General features: G+C 39.1%; 1 protein-coding gene across 2 annotated transcripts in view; it reads left to right on the top strand.

Annotated features, from left to right (window-relative positions):
* PDE11A (phosphodiesterase 11A) overlaps positions 1-20215 on the top strand; it is a 138612-nt gene that overhangs the window by 49054 nt on the left and 69343 nt on the right. Inside the window, exons 1-4 of one of the 2 annotated variants that reach the window (XM_059820442.1) lie at positions 3512-3631; positions 9253-9342; positions 11483-11623; positions 17219-17283. In XM_059820442.1, the coding sequence (XP_059676425.1) occupies positions 3626-3631; positions 9253-9342; positions 11483-11623; positions 17219-17283 (302 nt within the window). In that variant the 5' untranslated portion in view covers positions 3512-3625. Of the gene's footprint in view, positions 1-3511; positions 3632-9252; positions 9343-11482; positions 11624-17218; positions 17284-20215 lie in introns of those variants that run through there. The other variant, XM_059820441.1, reaches the window with a different exon arrangement.

Raw genomic sequence — 20215 nt, 5'->3', positions numbered from 1 at the left:
CTGTGAGAGTGACCAAGCACTAGCACAGGTTGCCCAGAGAGGTTTTGAAGTCTTCATCCTTGGAAATATTCAAAAGCTGTCTTGACACAATCCTGGGCAACTGGCGGTGGTCCTGTTTGAGCCAGGGGTTGGACCAGATGACCTCCAGAAGTCCCTGCCAACCTCAACCAGTCTCTGATTCTGTGCCTGCACTCTATCTCTAAAGGCAAAATTTAATTTGTACAAAAAGTGAAAGAAGACATCTTCGTTCAGTCCTGGCTAAGCCAAGAATTAGTAGAAATAGTTCCCAGTTTGTGTACTCTAATACTTAAAGACTGCAGGAAGAAGTATATGAATAAATCCAGTTCTCATTGTTGACAAGAATTGGGAGTTGGTAACTGAGTTGTAAGTAGAATTGTGACTTGAAGATAACGTTCTCTATGTATGGATGCATATGGAATTTATTCTTGGTTTCAATACCATTCAGTTAGCATGGCCAGTTTTTATGGGTAGCATCTGCCAGAGATCAGACATGTGGTGCAATTTGAAATGGTAAAACTGAAATCTGCAATCATGTTATAGGAAAAATCAACTTTGAAGTGATACTTACTAATTCTCCTATGCAATTTGAAGTTCTAATCTGCAACTCTTTTTTTAGTATTGATAGTATCGGTCTTCACTGCGCTCACTCTGCAGTGCCAATACCAAGATCTTCCCATCTCATGCAGTGATGTTTAAAAAGCTTTTATAATGGTGTCTTTGGACAGGCTGGATCTGCTGATTCAGGCATAGTGGAAAGCAGGAGCTTTTGCAAAATTTTGATGGAATTTTTCTTCGAGACCTTCTTCATTTCCTCAGATAATAATTTAATCTTTCTTTGGCTCAGTTTTGCTGTCTCTAGGAAAAAATTACGACATGATATTGCTGCTGTAGAACTTCACTCATGGTCTGCCAAAGCACTACGATATACTGAGATTTAAGGCACTGCAGAACTGCCTGCCTTACACAATGGCTGTGGGCTCCTGTGCCTGGGGACTGGTCTCTAGTGGCTCATGTTCAAACAGGAGAGAGCAGCCAGGCAGTAACAGCCCCTCTTGATCTCTCTGGAAAACATTACACAGGTAAAATGTCCTCTGTGAACCCTGTCAACTTGACTTTTATTAAGGTGATGATATAATTTGGATGCATCAAAGATGACTGACGTTCAGCCTTTGAAGGAGAAGGGAGTTAATTGGTGAGTAGGAGTTGTGGTTTTGAGGACATTCATGACCTTTCATGATGCTGCTCATTCATGTTATTTCAGATGAACTAATAAAAACTGCCTAGCACTCCTCTGTAAGACTTTGCTACTAAGGATGGTGCCCTGCCAACTTTCAAAACCAATGGGTGGAATCACTAGACTTGATAAAGAAATGTCATCTATAATTTTGGGGTTGATTTAATGGCCTTTTAGCTGCAGATGGTCACATAGACATGGTGTATACCTCCACCATCCAGATCTGAGAGTCCTCAGTAACCCTTGCAGTGAGGAGTCTCCATGGCTTTCAACTTGCCTATAATATAGAAGCATGTTGGTTTACTGATTTAATCATATTACTTGAACTTTGCAGCCCTCACTCAGGCTGCCTGCAAGATGACTTTTCCTTGCTTTCAAGCTTGATGTGTGTTTGCTGAACCCCCAGGACTAAGTGCTCTATGCCAGCCATTGGGCTTACAGGTGCTTACAGTAGCATGGTGATGCTCCTTGTGGCACTGCTTTTTTGTCTTCGGCTGCTACCCCTACTCATCCTTAGTTCATACACTTTTCATTTTAATAGAACCACTATTGTTTCTTGTGTAACTTTTCTCTTCTTCTTGTCCCTGCTTTTCCTGCTGGAAATCCTGGCTTAGTATCTCATGTTAAATAACTCAGTGGCAGCTTGAAGTGTTTGCTGGGACAGGGCTTATTACTGGGCATCACCGATTCAGGTGTGTGTAAAATAAGGAGAAACTTCCAGTGAAAATAGCCAGATTTTTGCATGTATGAGATCAGAAGATTGGATCCTGGAATAGTAGCCATTTTACATATATTTAAATTATTTTTGGCTTTCTAGTCTTTAGAAGAAATTTTTTCATATTTCAGATTTATTTGTAGCAACAGCATTTAAAATTAGGTGCTCTGTGGAAATTTACAGTACAGTTTATTGTCCTTCCCACTTTATACTGAGTGCTAAATTCGATGCAATGTTGAAATGTTTAACTATGTCTTATAGAATATCGCTAAAAATAGGTTTAATAGCCACTGCCAATGTTTTTGTGTGTGACAGAATAATTCAGTGCGGCTTTTTAGATTTTTTTTTTTTGAGCTTCACCTCCTGCTAGTGATGGCAGATATGAATAATGTTTAGCTGTAAAGTGACTGGGGCAAGAAACTTCCAAATATCTGCCAGAAAAATAAAATAGCGTTACTGTATAGTTCTGACTGTATAAACAGTTTTACAATTGTAGTATTCTAAATCAAATTCAATGTGTTCAATTGTTTTCCCAGTCTAAAGATCTTGGGTGCATAGCAGAAAAGAGAGAATATGGGGTTTGTGCTGTAGCAACTGGAGGGCAGTGATGGGGACCCGGAAAAAGGTCAGAGGCTGAGGCTGTGCCAGTTTTAAGCTGCACTCCTGCCCTTTCCTGACCCTTGGTCCTGCATGCGATGCTCTCCCAGTTCCATGGCTTGTGAGGACAGTAACCTACATAGGGTTCAGGTTTTAAAACTGTAATAAGTCTGCTCCTACAGGAGACCTGTGTTGTGATCTGTCTGGTGACGCAGTTATCTAGCTTGAATGTGTGTCAGTAATTATACGAGGCAGCCAAGCACAGAGTCAGGGCTGAAGAAATGCTCCCGTGGTCCTTTTCAGGCTGTTTACAGCCACTAAAAGCTTCCATAGTTAGATGGTCAGCTTTATAGGACAGAGATGCTACCGTACGTTTGCAAGCATTAGGGATTTTTTTGTCATACTGCATAAATAATAACCACATGCAAATGGAAATTAAAAAAAGTCAGAGGCAATAGAAAATTGGCCCAGGAGCCTCTGCAGGTTCACTGGTATAAGCAGGAGCTATGCGTCCCATTTGTATGCCCAAAATTCATGGGGTGTCTCTACCAAGCAGTTGTTCTGTCCATACTTGAGGTGGAAAAATAGTTCTGGAAAATATTTCTGAGAATTGCAAACCTAGATGATGATCAGATTTTATCAGAGGCATTGATAGCCAGACACTGCACAGCTGGCAGAAGGTAAAGGAGTTTGGATGAATGCTTGTGCTTAACCATTTTGCAATTGATCTTGGTTTATCATTTTCAGAATTCAGTAGACTATTTCATTCTCTGTACCTATTTTTAATACTTTAGGAAGTGTTTTAAAGGGCATCTGACTTCCCTGACTTGGTTTTAAGTATGTCCACAAAACATTTATAACTTTAAACTATAGTAAAAACATTTACTTTAAGAAGACTTCTTTTTCTCTTTCTAGGAAGCCTGTACTACCTCCCTTCCCCCACAGGCTTACCAAGCAAGCTGTACCAAGAGAAGCAGCTCCTGTGGCTGCTAAAGAAAACAGTTGAACCAGACAAGCGTTTGCTGAGAGCTTAACCTGGAGTTTGTGCCAGATTGAGTATGCAAGCCTTACTGAGAGGCTTCTTTCTTTCATCAGGCATTAAAATTGTTTTCTTTTGTGATCACAGGCAGAGGGATGCTTGAAGTATGTCAGAAGCCATGAGTTAGATTATATCTATCAGATAGTTAGGGCAGTGGGTGCTGTCCGAGGATGCTTAGTGCGGGTGAAACCCCATGTGGGGGAGGCAGGGTAAATATTGCATTTAGCTGAAACTGAACTCTGGGCTGCTTTCCAGCCAGCAAGCATGAAGCTAACATTTTACTTCTGCAGTGTTCTGCCATTGCAGCACCGGCTGTTTTTCACGATTAGCTAATAACTTTCTGCATTGCAGGTCTGCATGTATGCAGCTTTGTTGTCTATATCATTATCTGTCATTAAAAAAAAACCAAACCAAAACAAAAAAAATCCCCACAACCCAAAAGACATGTTGAGATCTGTGGATATGAACACCTATATTCCTAAATAGGGTAAGAAAATTAATATTTTTTACTGTTTTGTTGATGATGTGGCGTTTGTGCTATTTGTGAGGGTAAAACAACACTGAGGCTAGGAAACGAAAGGCTTTTATACCTTCTTTTCGCGAAGAGAAAATTTCAAAACTTGTTTCCCATGGGACACCCAACTGTAGAAAAATAGCTTTCTTTTCAACTTCTAAAGTAGGAGCCAGCAGGGGCTTTTCTTGGGTAGCAAGGGAAGGGTTTGCAGGTTCCGTAAAGACCATCGTCCCCAGGCTGTGTGATGAAGGGAAAAGTGGTATCTCTTGAGGATGGGTGTTGTCAGAAAGAGCTTGGCCAGACGACTCCTCCTGCCTGTTTCTGATGGTAAAAAAATTTGTATCATGTATGAAGTTATTGTGAAACCCAAGCCCAGATCATGAGAGAAACCCTTAACTTATTTTTAGCAGTTCAGAAGAATACTGATAAACATTTTATTAACTTATGTATTCTGACTGTGTCTCAGCATCTATGAAAAGCTAGATGAAAGGAAAATGAGTGTCACATCTCAAGACATTGTGATGCTGTAGTGTAGGTATCCAAATGCTGATGTGCCCAGACAACTATGGAACCAGGTATGGATCTTTTGGCTTATAAAATTGTTATTATGAAGAGAAACATATGGAAGACTGCCCTCTGAAATTCTGAGGGCGAACTGGTGTGCTTCATCTGGATTTCAGAACTGATGCCATAAAAACAAACAAACAAACAAAAAACCTCAATGAAACAAGCACAGGTTGCAGCTTTCTAACAGTCTTGCAGAATTTGGGAATGCTTGATACTTCCAAATATCAAGCTACTGCTTCAGTTCTTATTGTGGATTTAAATGTCTAACTTTGGGCATACAAGTTTGGGGATGTGTGGAGATACTAAAGTAATGGGAATACATCCTTCGGTGGGAAGGGAAATGTAACTATGGTCAGGGCAGTCATTTGATCTTACTGGTGTAGTTTTGCAGAAAAGAGATGTCATCTTCAGGACCTAGCTGAAAATGTAAGTGGTTGCATAAATGAATATTAAAGCTTCTGGTAGTTATCTTGTTAGTTCCCTTGGTGGTTGTGTTTTAATACTCCTAACATAAAATAACCCCATAATGAAATAATAGAATGTAGAAATGAAGAGGAGGAGATATTGAACTGGTGCCCATTACTTCATCATCTTTTCATAGAAAGTTTCCCACCCTGATAAAATACTGAATAGTATATAAGTAAGCACAGCTTTTTAGCTTTTGTATGCTGTTGTGAATCTGTGAGGTGAGTGTAGTTGCTACCCAAGGATGCAGTACTTGTTGGAGGCTTAGGTATTAGAAACTGGGTCAGGTTACCCGGACCCTGAATGCTCAAGTAATTCACAATATAATCTTGTTAACCTGCAGTTATTGTATCTGAATGCCTTATAGTTGGCACAAAAAAAAAAAATGGTGGTCTCTTCCAACATCTCAGCAGGTTCGTTAGATTAGCTTATTATTCAGAATGAACATGATTTTTATAAAATATACTATTACATATTTATTGATATTTTTTTTGTTAATATGCCACAAAGTACTGTGATGAATCATTACAACTGATCTTATTTGCCCAAACAAGTTAATGAGGTATATCTCTTAAAGCTGTATTTTTTATGTTTTTATGTTCTGTCTATTTGCTTTCTTAGGAAATTGCTTTGTTTAATAAATCTGCCGACTCTTTTGCTGTCATTAATTCAAAATAGATGTGGAAGGAAATTTTCTTTTGGATACAGTCCCTTTTGGTTCAAATTTTTTTTTTTTAAATGGCCTTCAGTATAGCAAAAGGAAACTATTTTATGTCCTTTAGAAGGGTGTGTTAGGTGTTTTTCCATGAGTTTCACACCATGTTTTGTGCATTGGTGTAATGGAAATATGTTGCATACTCAACCATTTGACCAGGTGTCAGTGGTTCCTTTACAAGTTCCAGCATCAGGCTGGCTTCACTGTGTAATAAAACTATTTGGTAAAACCTGTACAGACATTGGCTGGTAGAGGTAAGCTGTCCTGGCCTGTTCAGTGCTGCAGAAAGAACAGCAGACAGGGAAAAAGAGAACAGCTCCTTCTTAAGAAGATCTTGTCTCACGAAGGCAAATTAAAATAACCATGTAATTTATCTGTGTCGTTTCCTGTCACGTGCTGCTTAACAGTCTATCTATGACCAACCTTTCAATACTCTGTCCTTTCAATACAATTTAGTCTTCTGCCCAATTTATTTGCTGTTACCAAAAGTCAGTGTTATATTACTGAGGCATATCTACGCTGGAGAATTAAGATAGTAAAATACAGACTGCTTTATGCTCATTGTAAGCTATATCCTTCTGTTTAAAGAGAAATAGTAATAATCCGCAGGAATGGATATAGGATTACAGTGCATTATGGTTCAATGATGCAATATGTTTTTTACCTTGGAGCACCAGAGGATTAGTAATTATATACCTATCACTTCAAAGGAGGAAAAAAGGATGTGTTCAGCTTATGGTGTGCTGTTTCCTCAACTCTTTGTGTTCTCTTTGGAGGGAAAATCCCTGAAATGAATCTGGCATAACAATACCAGCTCCTTACAGTATGTGGCTCAGACAGGTAAGAGTTGAATATTATGTTACTCCATATTTGTATGGAGTGTCAACAGCTATAGCATCAACATGTTGGAGGTGCTTGTAAACCAGTCTTGAGTACTGCAGATATAAATTTGTAATTCAAAGTCAGAATGTGATAATAGCTTTCTACTGCATTCTGCAATTTTGGTTAAAAAAAATCTTATTTAAAATTCAGTTACCATTATAAATGTCTTTAGTCTTTGTTTATTTGCTACTGTATTGCAATTTGCCAGAAGTGGTTTAAGCAGCAGTCACCCTTACCGTTCAGAAAGTACAAAAAAGGAATGACAGTAGGCTTTTGTTTTGTCAATTGTTCTTTTGTAAACAGGGATAACTGATTTATCTGTTATCACAGGGTGGTTCCTTTCTACCTGATGGTTGGTTTGTTGGGTTTATTTTTTTTCCTTTGTAGCTGTGGACATTATTAATTTCTTCTACTGATCATCTTAAACAGCTTGGTGTCTTTCTAGTTGCACAGCACCTTACACAATTAGTTTGAATGGTGAAAAGAATTATGTAAGTCAGCAGCTTTCCAGACTCTTGACATTTCATAAACCAGTGTTTTATGGATCTTAATTTCTATATAAAGTCAGTGCCTTAGAGTTTGTGTTCCGGAGAAAAGTGCTTTTCAATATTGCAAAAATCATATTTTCTTGCTAAAAAAGACATCTTTGCTAGCTGTTTTTGTGATAACTGAAGGTTAATAAACTTCTTGTATGCTTTCCATTGCCACAGGGTCACATTACTTTTGGGAACAGAGGTTCTAATGTGGGGGCAATAAATACTAGTATTTACTTATTTTTATTAAGTAAAACCGTATCCAGTCTCACTACGATATTCATAATTACACTAAAGGTCAGATTTTTCTCAGGTTAAAGTTTTTCTGCTCTGCATCTCTTGGCTATGGCATTTAGTACCATTACAAGAAAATATAAGTTTTTTTGTTTCATTTTGGAAATAAAATCTAAACTGAAATATGCAAAATTCTCTCAGAGAAATTCTTATCATAAAAAATGAATCCCTCAGCAATTTGTTAGGCTTGGTTTATTTTTCTTTTCATATACTCTTTCCTGCAGATCTGGGGTAATAGCTGGCTAGTTTAATTACTGCCTCTCTGAAAAGATAAGTGTTTGTAGAGTCTAAAGTGTGTCATTTTCCTTTAGAGGGGACCATGAGGGGAAGAGGATGAAAGTAAAGTGTTTGCAAATTAGCAGTATAGAAGTATTTGTGTGCAGCCTTAAAATCTGAAGTTATTCTGACAGAAGAGCAGCTGTGAACATGCAAAATTCAGAGGATCTGAAGATTCTCTTAGAAAACTCACCATTACTCAAGCACAAACTAAGTAGACGTGTAGCCAATGGAGTGTTTAAGGAAGATAAAGTAGAACAGCAGTTGCTGCTATTTTGGTGGTTCTGAATGCTTACAGTTACTGGGTTTTCTTTTTTCCTTAAATAGTCTCAATAGCCCACTTCCCTGGGTTAGCAGTAGTCTTTGAATTAAATGGAATTTCAAAGACAAATGCCAGTTTCTCAATGCCGAAACTTGTCACAAAAAGCATTGCTTACAGTGGATCTCCTAGTCGACAGACTAGGGAGAAGAAAGGTTAGCTGCTGTAGCATTCTTTTGGCTCCGTAAACGGCAGGGTGCCCCAACTCTCACCGGCTTTGCAAATGTTAAAGCTATTCAGCACCTATAAAATTTACTTAATGTCTCAGACCTAAGCTTGGGAACCACTCAGCAGTGGCAGTATGTTACAGACTTGTTACTAGTATGTGGCTTAAAAATGCTAATATTATTGGGCTTCGATCCATTGTCATCCTTGTGAAAGTGCCGGTCCTACAGGTATTCAAGTATTTGACTAGCCTAGTTTATTCATTTCACACAGAGCCAGCTTAAAGTCGTCTTGTGCACCTCAATATATTTTCCCAGTCCCTCTTGTCCAGTCTTTCTTAATGTATGGTGATGCATTAAGGCCCAGTTTCTCAAGCATGTTTTTAACCTTTTTTTTTTTTTCCTTCATTGAGAAGACAATCAGCTTTCTGACTAATAATTTTGGATCAACGTGCTGTGTTCCACTGTGCTGGTAGTCTCCAAAATCTGCATCCTCTAGAAATCAGCAGGAATGTGACTCAAGCTTGCTTCTTGAGCTTAGATCAAAAAAGCAGTCCAGAAAAATAAAGAATACTTTTTCTAGGGAAGCTGTACTGTCTACAGTAATTTAATGTAGTCTTCAGCAGACATTTTATAGACTTGAGAATCTGCAGTTTTCCAGACAAGTGTTAGAGGACCGTCACTGCTGGGAGCTGTGAACTCAAATGCATTTGTTCTTTTCTATCCATTCGATCTCTGTTCCACCCATTTTATGTACCTGGCCCATGATGATTTCGTTTTGTGTTTAGTGTTCTGCTGAAGAGTGAGTGAGCTGAGACCCTCCTGAGACATGTCACCTAAGTCTAGGTCTCTCTGGTAGTAACATGAGTGTCTAATTGCAGTTGTTTTTAATGACTGGGAGTTTCTTTTGATACTAGGTGATGCAGATGTATCTCCCATTCTGTGGGATTGCCATATCCAATGCCCAGCTATTTGCAGCTTCAAGGAAGGAATATGACAGAAGCAGGGTAAGTAAAAAAATGTATATTTGACCAATATCAAACCTTCATCTTTTCCTTCAGATTCCAGCTGTGCTTACATGTTTGCTAAGCAGGCAGTTTTAACTATGTTTTATTTCAAAAAATGCATTTTCAACAGATCGCTGTCTTGACTGAGCTAGCAAGCAAAGAGTGCGGGAGGGAAATACACTCATGGTGGTGGCTGTTGTTTCCTGATGTCAGTTCCATGTTTCATATTACTGAAACAATTGCATTTGTGACACAGACGGTGCAGGAGAGAGTGTTAACTTTGGTAGAGATTCAACTCTCATAAAATTCCATTAATACCAAACCTTTGCCATCCTGAATTTGTAATATTCAATTCACATGCAAATAATGTGGCTATATCTTTATAAAAGTAAGCAAGGAAAAAAAAACCCTGTATGTGAAGGGTTTTGACAGCATGTGTCTGCATAGATACATTGCTGACATTACTCATGATTGCTGATGCCATGCATGAGTTGGGACAGGAGGCTCCAAAGAAGTGAAAATAAGTCTGAGCTCATCTCATTTACTTCTCAGACAGGTCTTTATTTTTTTAAGAAAAAAAATTGTAATTTTGAGGGTTTTTGATAATTGTTGGCTTTTTTGTTTAAAATCATCTTTCCTGCAATAATGGGAAATGATACTTTTGTTATCATGGATCAAAGCTCCAGAGCTTCAGTAGAAATACTACTAGTAGTGCTGAACCTACTCTTGCTTCAGAAAGCAGGGGAAACTACAGTGGGGTGGGTCTGTGTATTGAGCACTGACATTTGCATATTCAAGATTTTGGTGCTTTCCATGTATGGAAACTAATGCTTTCCACTACTTTGAAAACTAAAAACAGCCCTTTCTAATGGTGTCATTTAAGGGTCATGAAGCATCTGAGCTTGTCTTCTGTCCAGGTCTGACTAAAGACAACTATATTTTGGGGTGGGGATGTGGAGGAGACTTGGGGAAAAAAGATTTTCTGCCAAAGTTTTTTTCTTTGATCTTCAAACAAAATAATTGTTTGACTACATAGACTTAAAATTTGCTGCAGATTCCCAGCCTGCAGGGAACAATGACAGACTTTTGAGGATTCGGTGTTTAATCTTGTGAGGGAGGCATTCAGCAGAAAAGTATTAGGGACATTCTCATTCTTTATTAGAAAATGGTAAATTCTGGTGGTTGGGCACATTAGGAGATTGGATTAGAGGTACAGATTCTTTGTTTCTTGTTGCCACTTCATCCATGTGAGGCATAACAAATATCATTGCCATTTGACAACTACATGGTGGCCTGTACTTAATTGTATTTCTGACCTCTTGGTGGTCTTTAGCTTTGCCTAGTTCATGGTTGAAATTAGTTGGCAAGTAATACGTGATGGACAAGCCCATACTTTGCCTTCCCTATCAAACTGGACACCAATGGTGGCAACTTCCAGTGACCATGACCAACATTTTGCTGATGACCACTGTGTTAGGAGAGCTAAGACCACTAATGTTTATATGCTTACCTATATGGATGTTCTTTAGTGTCAGTGCCCTAAACCCGAATAAAGGAAAAAGCACGCTTCTTTGGACCCTTGGTAAGAAAGAACATGGCTTATTATTTTATAAGTTGATTAAATGAGAGGGGAAGCCCTTCATTTTAAAATGTATTTTACAGACATGTTGTTAGTGGTAAAGACTGGATCAGAGTGCTATTGGAATATGGATGTATTGATGTATTTTTTTTCTTTACCATTTTGCATGTTCAAAGATGGAATAAGTGAAAAAATGGCATTTAAATGCACTGGCAAATTCAATATAGCAAATCAAGTAACTCAATCTATACTGCGTACTTGGAGAGTTGCATTACAGCCATTGTTTCATTTTTGGACCACAGTGAATTAGTTTGAAAGATTCCCATTGTTTGCTAGGAGTTGGATTGTGCCCAGCTGTGAGCTAAGAAATACTTAAATTCTTTCTTTCTTCAGATACTCCCACCTCAATTCTGTTGCCATAATCATTAGGAACTTTATTTGAATGAAGATTTGAATGTATCACTCATTAAAATCAAACCCAGAGATTATGCCTCCTTTGCAATGCTCCATTTATTTATTAATTCTACAACCAATATGAGAGCTTTTTGTCCTTGTATCCAGGCTTTACTGGAAGTAGTGAATGACCTCTTTGAGGAACAGACTGACTTAGAGAAAGTTGTCAAGAAAATCATGCATCGGGCCCAGACTCTGCTGAAGTGTGAACGGTGCTCGGTATTACTTCTGGAAGATATCGAATCACCAGTAAGTATGGCTGCACATTCTCTAAAAAGGCTAATATTTGAGTGGTAGAGCAGCTGCTTTTAATGTGATGAAGCTATTTCATATCCTATGTAAGTACTGAACAGCAAGTATTCTTCCAGCATGTCATTTTTAAATGTACATTAGGTATAGGTTGAATCTGTATCAACACCACTGTTGTGGTTTAACCCCAGTAGGCAGCTAAGCCCCTCGCAGCCGCTTACTCATTTGCCCACCCAGGTGGGATGGGGAAGGGAATTGGAAGGGTGAAAGTGTGAAAACTTGTGGGTTGAGATAAAGACAGTTCAGTAGGTAAAGCAAAAGCTATGTGCACAAGCAAAGCAAAATAAGGAATTCATATGCTACTTCCAATCAGCAGGCAGATGTTCTGTCATTTTCAGGAAAGCAGGGCTTCATCCCATGTAGCGGTTACTTGGGAAGGCAAATGCCATAACTCTGAAAGTGCCCCCCTTCCTCCTCCTTCCTGCAGATTTTATTGCTGACTATGATGTCATATGACATGGAATATCCCTTTCGTCAGTTGGGGTCAGCTGTTGCAGCTGTGTCCCCTCCCAATCTGTTCTGCACCCCCTAATCTGTTCACTGGGGCGGCAGAGTGAGAAACAGAAAAGTCCTTGACACTGTGTAAGTACTGTTCAGCAATAATGAAAACATCCTTTTTTATCAATGCTATTTTCATCACAAATCTAAAACGTGTCACCGTACAAGCTACTATGAAAAAAATTAACTCTATCCCAGCTAAAACCAGTATAGCCACTTTTTCAAATGGAAACTGAAAGGTACCTTTACGATTCCTTCTGGTCATTTGAAGGCATTCAATGGGATATCTGTAAGTTGCTGATGTATCTATCAGTGGTGTGATCCAGCTGATATGCTGTGATTCTCAGTTGTCTGTGTGATGGAATTAGTGCTTACTACAGAGCAGCTAGGAGAGCTTAACTGAGAAGCAAGGTGGTCTGCTTAAAGAAAAATTACCTGATTTTTTTATCAAATATTTATTTGCTCAGTTCCTTTCTTTCATGGTATAGCCACTAGAAGGAAAGAATAATCCTGTCTGTAGCTTCATTTACATTTACCTGGCATTTATGACCTTGCTACCATTTTCAGGCTAATGACTTATCAAATGGGTGGTACTTGCAAGCAGTTTCAGAACCAGAAACACTTGCATCATCCATCAAATTAATGCTCATTTTTACAACTAACTTTTTCTGTATACATTCCAATAAATAATTATCAGACATCCTTGTTGATATTTCTACAGTGTTCGTACTTTTTCATCTGTTATTGTTTAACAGTAGCAAACTGAAATACTTACGTAGTTTCTATTCTAGTATGTAACATCACAGAATCATTAAGGTTGGAAAAGACCTGTAAGATCATCAAGTCCAACCATCAACCCAGCACCACCATGCCCACCATGTCCCGATGTGCCACATCTACACATTTTTTGAACACCTCCAGTGATGGTGACTCCACCACCTCCCTGGGCAGCCTGTTCCAATGTTTGACCACTCTCTCAGTAAAGAAATTTTTCCTAATATCCTGTCTAAACCTCCCTGGTGCAACTTGAGGCCATTTCCTCTTGTCCTGTTGCCAGTCAGTTGGGAGAAGAGACCAGCACCCACCTCTCTGCAACCTCCTTTCAGGTAATTGTAGAGAACAATAAGGTCTCCCCTCAGCCTCCTCTTCTCCAGGCTGAACAACCTGAGTTCCCTCAGCTGCTCCTCATAAGACTTGTGCTCCAGGCTCCATACCCCTCACCAGCTTTGTTGCTCTTCTCTGGACACGCTCCAGCACCTCAATGTCCTTCTTGTAGTGAGGGGCGCAAAACCAAACACAGTATTCAAGTTGGGGCCTCACCAGTGCCGAGTAGAGGGGGACAATCACTTCCCTACTCCTGCTGGCCATACTAGTTCTGATACAGGCCAGGATGCTGTTGGCCTTCTTGGCCACCTGGGCACACTGCTGGCTCATATTAAGCCAGCTGTCAGTCAACACCCCCAGGTCCTTTTCTGCTGGGCAGTTTTCCAGCCACTCTTCCCCAAGCCTGTAGCGTTGCATGGGGTTGTTGTCACCCTTGTGTAGGACTTGGCACTTGGCCTTGTTAAACCTCATACAGTTGGCCTGGGCCCATCGATCCAGCCTGCCCAGATCCCTCTGCAGAGCCTTCCTACCCTCCAGCAGATCAACACTCCCACCCAACTTGGTGTCATCTGCAAACTTACTGAGGGTGCACTCAATCACCTCATCCAGATCATTGATAAAGTTATTAAAAAAAACTGGCCCCAAAACTGAGCCCTGGGGAACACTGCTTGTGACCGGTTGCCAGCTGGATTTCACTCCATTCACCACAACTCTCTGGGCTCAGCCATCCAGCCAGTTTTTTACCCAGCGAAGAGTGCACCTGTCTATGCCATGAGCTGCCTGTTTCTCCAGGAGAATGCTGTGGGAGACAGTGTCAAAGGCTTTACTGAAGTCCAAGTAGACAACATCCACAGCCTTTCCCTCATCTACTAGGTGGGTCACCTGGTCATAGAAGGAGATCAGGTTGGTCATAGAAAGAGATCAGTTTGGTCAAGCAGGACCTGCCCTTCATGAACCCATGCTGGCTGGGCCTGATCCCTTGGTTGTCCTGCACATGCCCTGTGAGCGCCCTCAAGATGAACCTCTCCATAATCTTCCCTGGTACCAAGGTCAGGCTGACAGGATCCTCCTTCCAGCCCTTCTTGTAGATGGGCGTCACATTGGCAAGCCTCCAGTTGTCTGGGACCTCCCCTGTTAACTAGGACTGTTGATAAATGATGGAGAGTACTCTTCTTCAGTTGCCTGCCCCTTCTTCCAAAGGTGATAAACTCTCCTTTTTTTCCTGAGTCCCAGCAAAAGGTCCCTGTTCAGCCAGGCCAGTCGTCTTTCCTGCCAGCTTGTCTTACGGCACATGGGGACTGCCTGCTCCTGTGCCTTTAAGATTTCCTTCTTGAAGAACGTCCAGCCTTCCTGGACCCTTCAAGACTGTCTCCCAGGGGACTTTCTCAACCAGTGTCCTGAACAGGCTGAAATCTGCCCTCCAGAAGTCCATGGCAGTGGTTTTGCTGACCCCCATCCTTACTTCACCAAGAACTGAGAATTCTATCATTTCATGGTCGCTAAGCCCAAGATGGCTTCTGACCATCACTTCTCCCACCAGTACTTCTCTGTTTGTAAACAGCAGGTCAAGCAGGGCACCTTCCCTGGTAGGGTCACTTACCAGTTGTGTCAGGAAGTTATCTTCTACACACTCCAGGAGCCTCCTAGACTGTTTCTTCTCTGTTACATCTTTAATCAGGATACTGGTCCCTCAGAAATAACAGATAAAAATAAACTCATCAAGACTTTGTTAACTGACTGACTGTTTTGTGTATTCAGTAACTCAGTAGGCTTTATAGCAGTCTAATCAGTGTCTTCACAGTGGTCAGCTTCTGAACTTCTCATGAATGCTTTTTTGTGAAATCCAGTATTTGAACATGGAAGAACAGCAAGACAGTAAGGGCTGAACCTGCAACATGGAGAGTTTTCTCAGCTACTTTTGGTGACCAGTACTCCATGGGATTTTTTTCCTTCCTGAAAGTTTTCCACTCACTCTGGCTGTTGGCGGGGGTATGTTTGAGAGTACCTGTATTGGCACATTTTAACAAGTTTCTTTAATACTTTGCAAAATAAATAATGAGAACCAGTCTCAGTTCCTAAATGATGAAAATGCTGTGAAAAGATAAGTCCTTTCATTATTTTCATCTAGTAATTTTTCCCTGAGGTAACAGAAAAATCCATTGGAAAAGACACATGTGCATACAAATGTCTAGTCAGTCATGCACTTGTAATAGGAGGAAACTTTTGCATTGAGCAGGTGAAGTGAAAATACGACTTTCAACATTACTGAAGTATGTTTGGTTTTTGCAATTGCTCTGTCCACTTGACCGAGGAATAATTATTTCATTGCAGAGCTCTGTTAAGTTGAACAGATGGTTATAAGCTGTATGAAAGTATTTGTGAAGAGTTGGATTTCATGTACAGTTTTGACAGGGGCTTTCACTGGGACTTTGTGGTACTGCCATTTGTAGGGTATGAGAGTCTCTTTAAAAATGTTGAATGTTTTTATAACTTGTTATTAGTAGTAAAATAAGTGACTGTCTTTATATTGGTAGCTCCCTTCAGTGTTTTCAGGCTATTCAATACAACCTATCCTAATTTCTACTGATTTGAGAAGTTGTTGAAGGATAAAAATGTTGTTTGTAATATCATTCTTTTTTTCTACATAAGTATCGTTAGATTCGCTGACCCTGTAATTGATTATTTGTTGCTGGGCTGTGGCAAGTCTAAATGATTATCAGAGACAGAATCATAAGTTTGTGTGTATGGCAGAAAAAACCCATTATTTTCTTTCCTGGAGGAAAGATATGGTTCTCATTTAATTTGAACTAATAGAAATTAAGTACTTTCAGTGGAGTATGCCCTAAATTACACTAGCTGTCATAAAAGCAAGATCGAGGTTTGTATTTCGTTTATATATTCTCTGTTATAGAATTTTAATGTTTCTATTTTATTTTCTCTTTCTAGACTCCCCACACTGATTTTATAATTACAAGATACAGTTCTATTACATTCTTATGAAATGCCACCATGTTTGCAAGTATAATAAGATTTTTATTTTTCACAGAACAGTACATTGTGTTAGTAGCAGGCTGTGGGTGGCATTGTTCACTTCATTTTTCTGCTCTTGGTACTAGTTCTACCTTTGAGCACGGAGGGATTTTTTTCCAAACCACAGGCAATGAGTTCTCATTCCTCTAGACCAAATTCTGAAATGTGGACAGCTAAGGTATTCAGTTAAGCCTAAACTTTTTCTAAACAGTCATAAATCTTAGGTTAATTTGGAGTAGGAGAATAGCATCTTGCCACCCACTTGGTCATCTTTACAAGTGGCAAAACAGTTATTTTCCTGATTTTCTCCCTATTTTGGAGGGTTAATCTATATATCAAAATAGATCTTCATAGAGTAACTCAATGTTAAGCCATGTCTAAAATATTGTCATTTGTACATCGTGGGAAAAGCTTTTACAATACAGAACTGAAGTGGAAGATGAGGACTCGTACTAGCATCCAAAAACATTACCTGTGTTCTATGTCACATTAGCGACTCTTAAAATGTTTTACTTATGTGCTGTTGGCACATATATTCAAGGAAAATTGATTGCAATTAGTAGTGCAAATGGGTCTTTCTGTTTATTTTCCTGTATTAAAAAAAGTGAAGTTTGGGTAAAGCTCCATAATTCATGTTCCAAAGCCCTTTGAAGGGAAGTATATACTGTTACAGAAAATAGTTTCATGAAGGAACCTAAAGATACCATTTGATATATTACTGTTTGTTAGTGAACTATGCAGTGTGTATTGTGAACATGGATTCTGCATTGGGGGAATACAGATTGAATTTTTATTCTAAGACCATTGGATAAAAATATGGTATAATTATAGGAACCTTACATTACTGTTTTTTTACATATTTCTTAATCTTAATAACAATTTTAAGTTACTTTTTTGTGACAGGTGGTGAAATTTACAAAATCTTTTGAGTTGTTATCTCCAAAATGCAGTGCTGATACTGACAACAGGTTAGTGTTTGTGTCTTCTGTGGTAATGGATTACTTTATTTTTTGCATAGTTTTAAATTTGCTTGATCATAGTTTTATTTTCTTATGGAACTTTGGGTAGATTTGATTGAAGATTGTGACCCTACAGTTTTCACTCAGACAAGACTCCTGCTTGCTTCAAATGGAGACTTACTTGAATAAATACACATGCCCATATTTTTATATATATATGTGTGTGTATATATATATGCTCTAACATTGTATCAGCGTATCAGAGAAGAAACTAGGAAATAACTGGTGACTTTATATTGTTGAACTCGTGGAGAACACAAAAATGTTGTTTTGCATAGTTAATACTGAAGTAAAAATTATGAAGTTATTTTAGATTGTTGAACTCTTAAAAAATGCCTCCTTACAGTTGTGTTGAAAAGTTTCCAGTAAAATTTTATTTCTGCTCTTGTCAACAAGTTGGAAAGTCTAAAATCCACGAAGAACATGTATTTCCTGGAAATTGTATTCCTGTGACTAAATCTTGTTTGGGAGCTCAGTCAAAATAGAAGTGTATGTTTTGCTTAGTAGGATCTGTATTTAAACATTGATAAAGGGCTAACTGTAAGTAGTAATAGAGCTTTTTGTCCATGTGGGGTTACTGTATTAATTCCTAGAAGATAATACAACTGGTAACAGTTCACATAAAATGTTCTGCATACCAAAGGAGTGGATGAAGATTTGGAGCTATTGTGAGAAGGTTTCTCCTGTCTTTCAGGGCCCAAACTTAGTGATTATCATACACATTTTATGCAAAACAATTCATACTGATTCTGAATTGGAATTTTCCATGTCAAATGGCTGCCATAATGATAAACCTAGCCTTCTGTCAAACCTGCTATCCATAGCTTAGCAAACTTGAAGATTACTTTGTGCTTTGCCATATTTAAGCTCTTTAAGCAGCTTTAAAAAATATTTTTGGGTAATTTGCCTTCTTTCGTGCTTTATTTCTTCACCTCCAGTGTGGTAAGAACCTACCACTTCATTAAGGTGAATGTGGATGTTGTACTCCAGATTACAACAGGTAGTAATTCTTAATGCTTTTCATGGATTGATCTCACAGCATTACAAAAATGGGTAGTGTTATTTTTAAGATGTGCAAGATGATAGCAGAGTCCAGGGCCATGCAGAAAGACAGGTAGAAGCTAGATCTCTTCCATGCCCGATCCCCTAGTTGAGATGGGAATGGTGAGACAAATGGAAAAGGAAAACAAGTGATAAAAAATAGGAAGGTTTAAATATGAATAAATAATGTGCTGATTTGTCTGGGAATCACAAGTTACTGCTTTTGACAAAGAACTTCAAAGTAGCAGTTGGTCTTTCCTAGGTCAATTAATTTGGTGAAAATACATTCCTTTTATTCAGGGGCACGAGTATGAATCAGGGGATGTGGTTGTTATTCCTGTTTTTCTCAAACTTGATCTGTAGCCAGATTAGTCAAAACAATGTAGATTGGTGTCAAGATAACCAAGCTGGCTCATTTCTTGTTACCATAGTTATATTAACATGTTACCAAAAAGCAATTTGTAGTAGCCTGCTCTGCATGTAGTCAAGATTATTTTAACTTCAGTCTGAGACATGAATAAACACATGCAACCTGGTAGCTAGTCTTTATAAGATTTATAAAGGTATATTTCTGTGCATCTTGATATAAAGATTTATTGCTTTTTCTTTCATTTTTCATCCAGTGGAGAGTGAAGTTGGTTTTACAAAGACCAAGGTTAGACTGGCAGATATGATGTCACATTTGGATCTAGCACAGGCACAGCTTGAGTTATTGGCACTATAGAGGGAAAATAAAGGTTATTTAGGATACAGAACAATGCCGCGAGCTCTTGACATTTGAGCATTTTTCTGGTGAGTTTTGCCCTTTTCATTCTACATTCTGCAGCCCTAACTGATGTAAAGTCATGAAACGTTTCATATGGGGGAAAAAAATGGCAAGATTAGTTTCTTCGTCATCGCACCAGTGAAGATAAATACTATTTCTTTGAAATTTTAGTGGAAATCCAAAGAGATTATAGGCTGAACACAGTTCTAGTTATAAGTTTTATCTGAAAAAGATAGAGGCTCCAAGGACAATATAACTTTTCATGTCCTAACATACTTTCTCACACAGTTTTAGAAGAAATTGGCTTTTCTTTTGCCTTTCTTACATTTGGCTAATAGCAGTTCACCTGTTTAGTCCCTAAATATTATAATGAATATTCATATCTTTTTTTCTTTGCTGTTGGTTGTAAAGGAATACCTTGCAAGACCACGCTTGCATTTATCTGTTCAGTTTGCAGTTTTCCAGCACCCACCATGATCAAATTTGTTTATTATCCATAATGGCACACTGATGCTCTCCTTTTTGCCAATCATTTTGTTCTTGAAGTACAAGTTTGCCAAGTCTCCTAGATTTTCTCTCCCTTTGAAAAAAGATTACCTAAATCCTAGAAACCCTGAGGGTTCAGTTCTGATGTATTCTGGATGAAGATGAGCCCGAGGGAAGGTGTTGTGGGCTGTGTCATTCCTGCACAGAAGTCGTCATCTTGGCAGATGATGTAGCTGAGATTACAGCTCTCTAACCTGAGTACCAGTGGTAGCGGAAAGATCAGCTGCCTGAGCCAGAGTGTGTGTTGTATTGGAGAAAATATCTGTGCTCCCTCACAGCTGGGCTGGTACAGAGAAAGTGCTGAAATCCCTGCTACCACTTTTTCACCACCACTGTCCCTGGGATGATGTGCAGTATCACCCCATTCCCTGCAGTATTTTTATGTTCTTTGAGGCGTCTTTCTGCTCTTCTAGGAGCTGGAAGGGTTCATGTTACTGTTTATGGAGGATTGAAGGTACCCATGATTTTGGCTGTACCACTTTCCTACTGTACTTTCTGCTATCCCTGCCAGGGAGGCTTTGGGGAAGA

The sequence above is a fragment of the Gavia stellata genome, chromosome 8, assembly GCF_030936135.1.
Source record: "Gavia stellata isolate bGavSte3 chromosome 8, bGavSte3.hap2, whole genome shotgun sequence".
NCBI lineage: Eukaryota > Metazoa > Chordata > Aves > Gaviiformes > Gaviidae > Gavia > Gavia stellata.
Note: the sequence above shows the minus strand (reverse complement) of the source record. Positions and strands in the feature narration are given on the sequence as shown.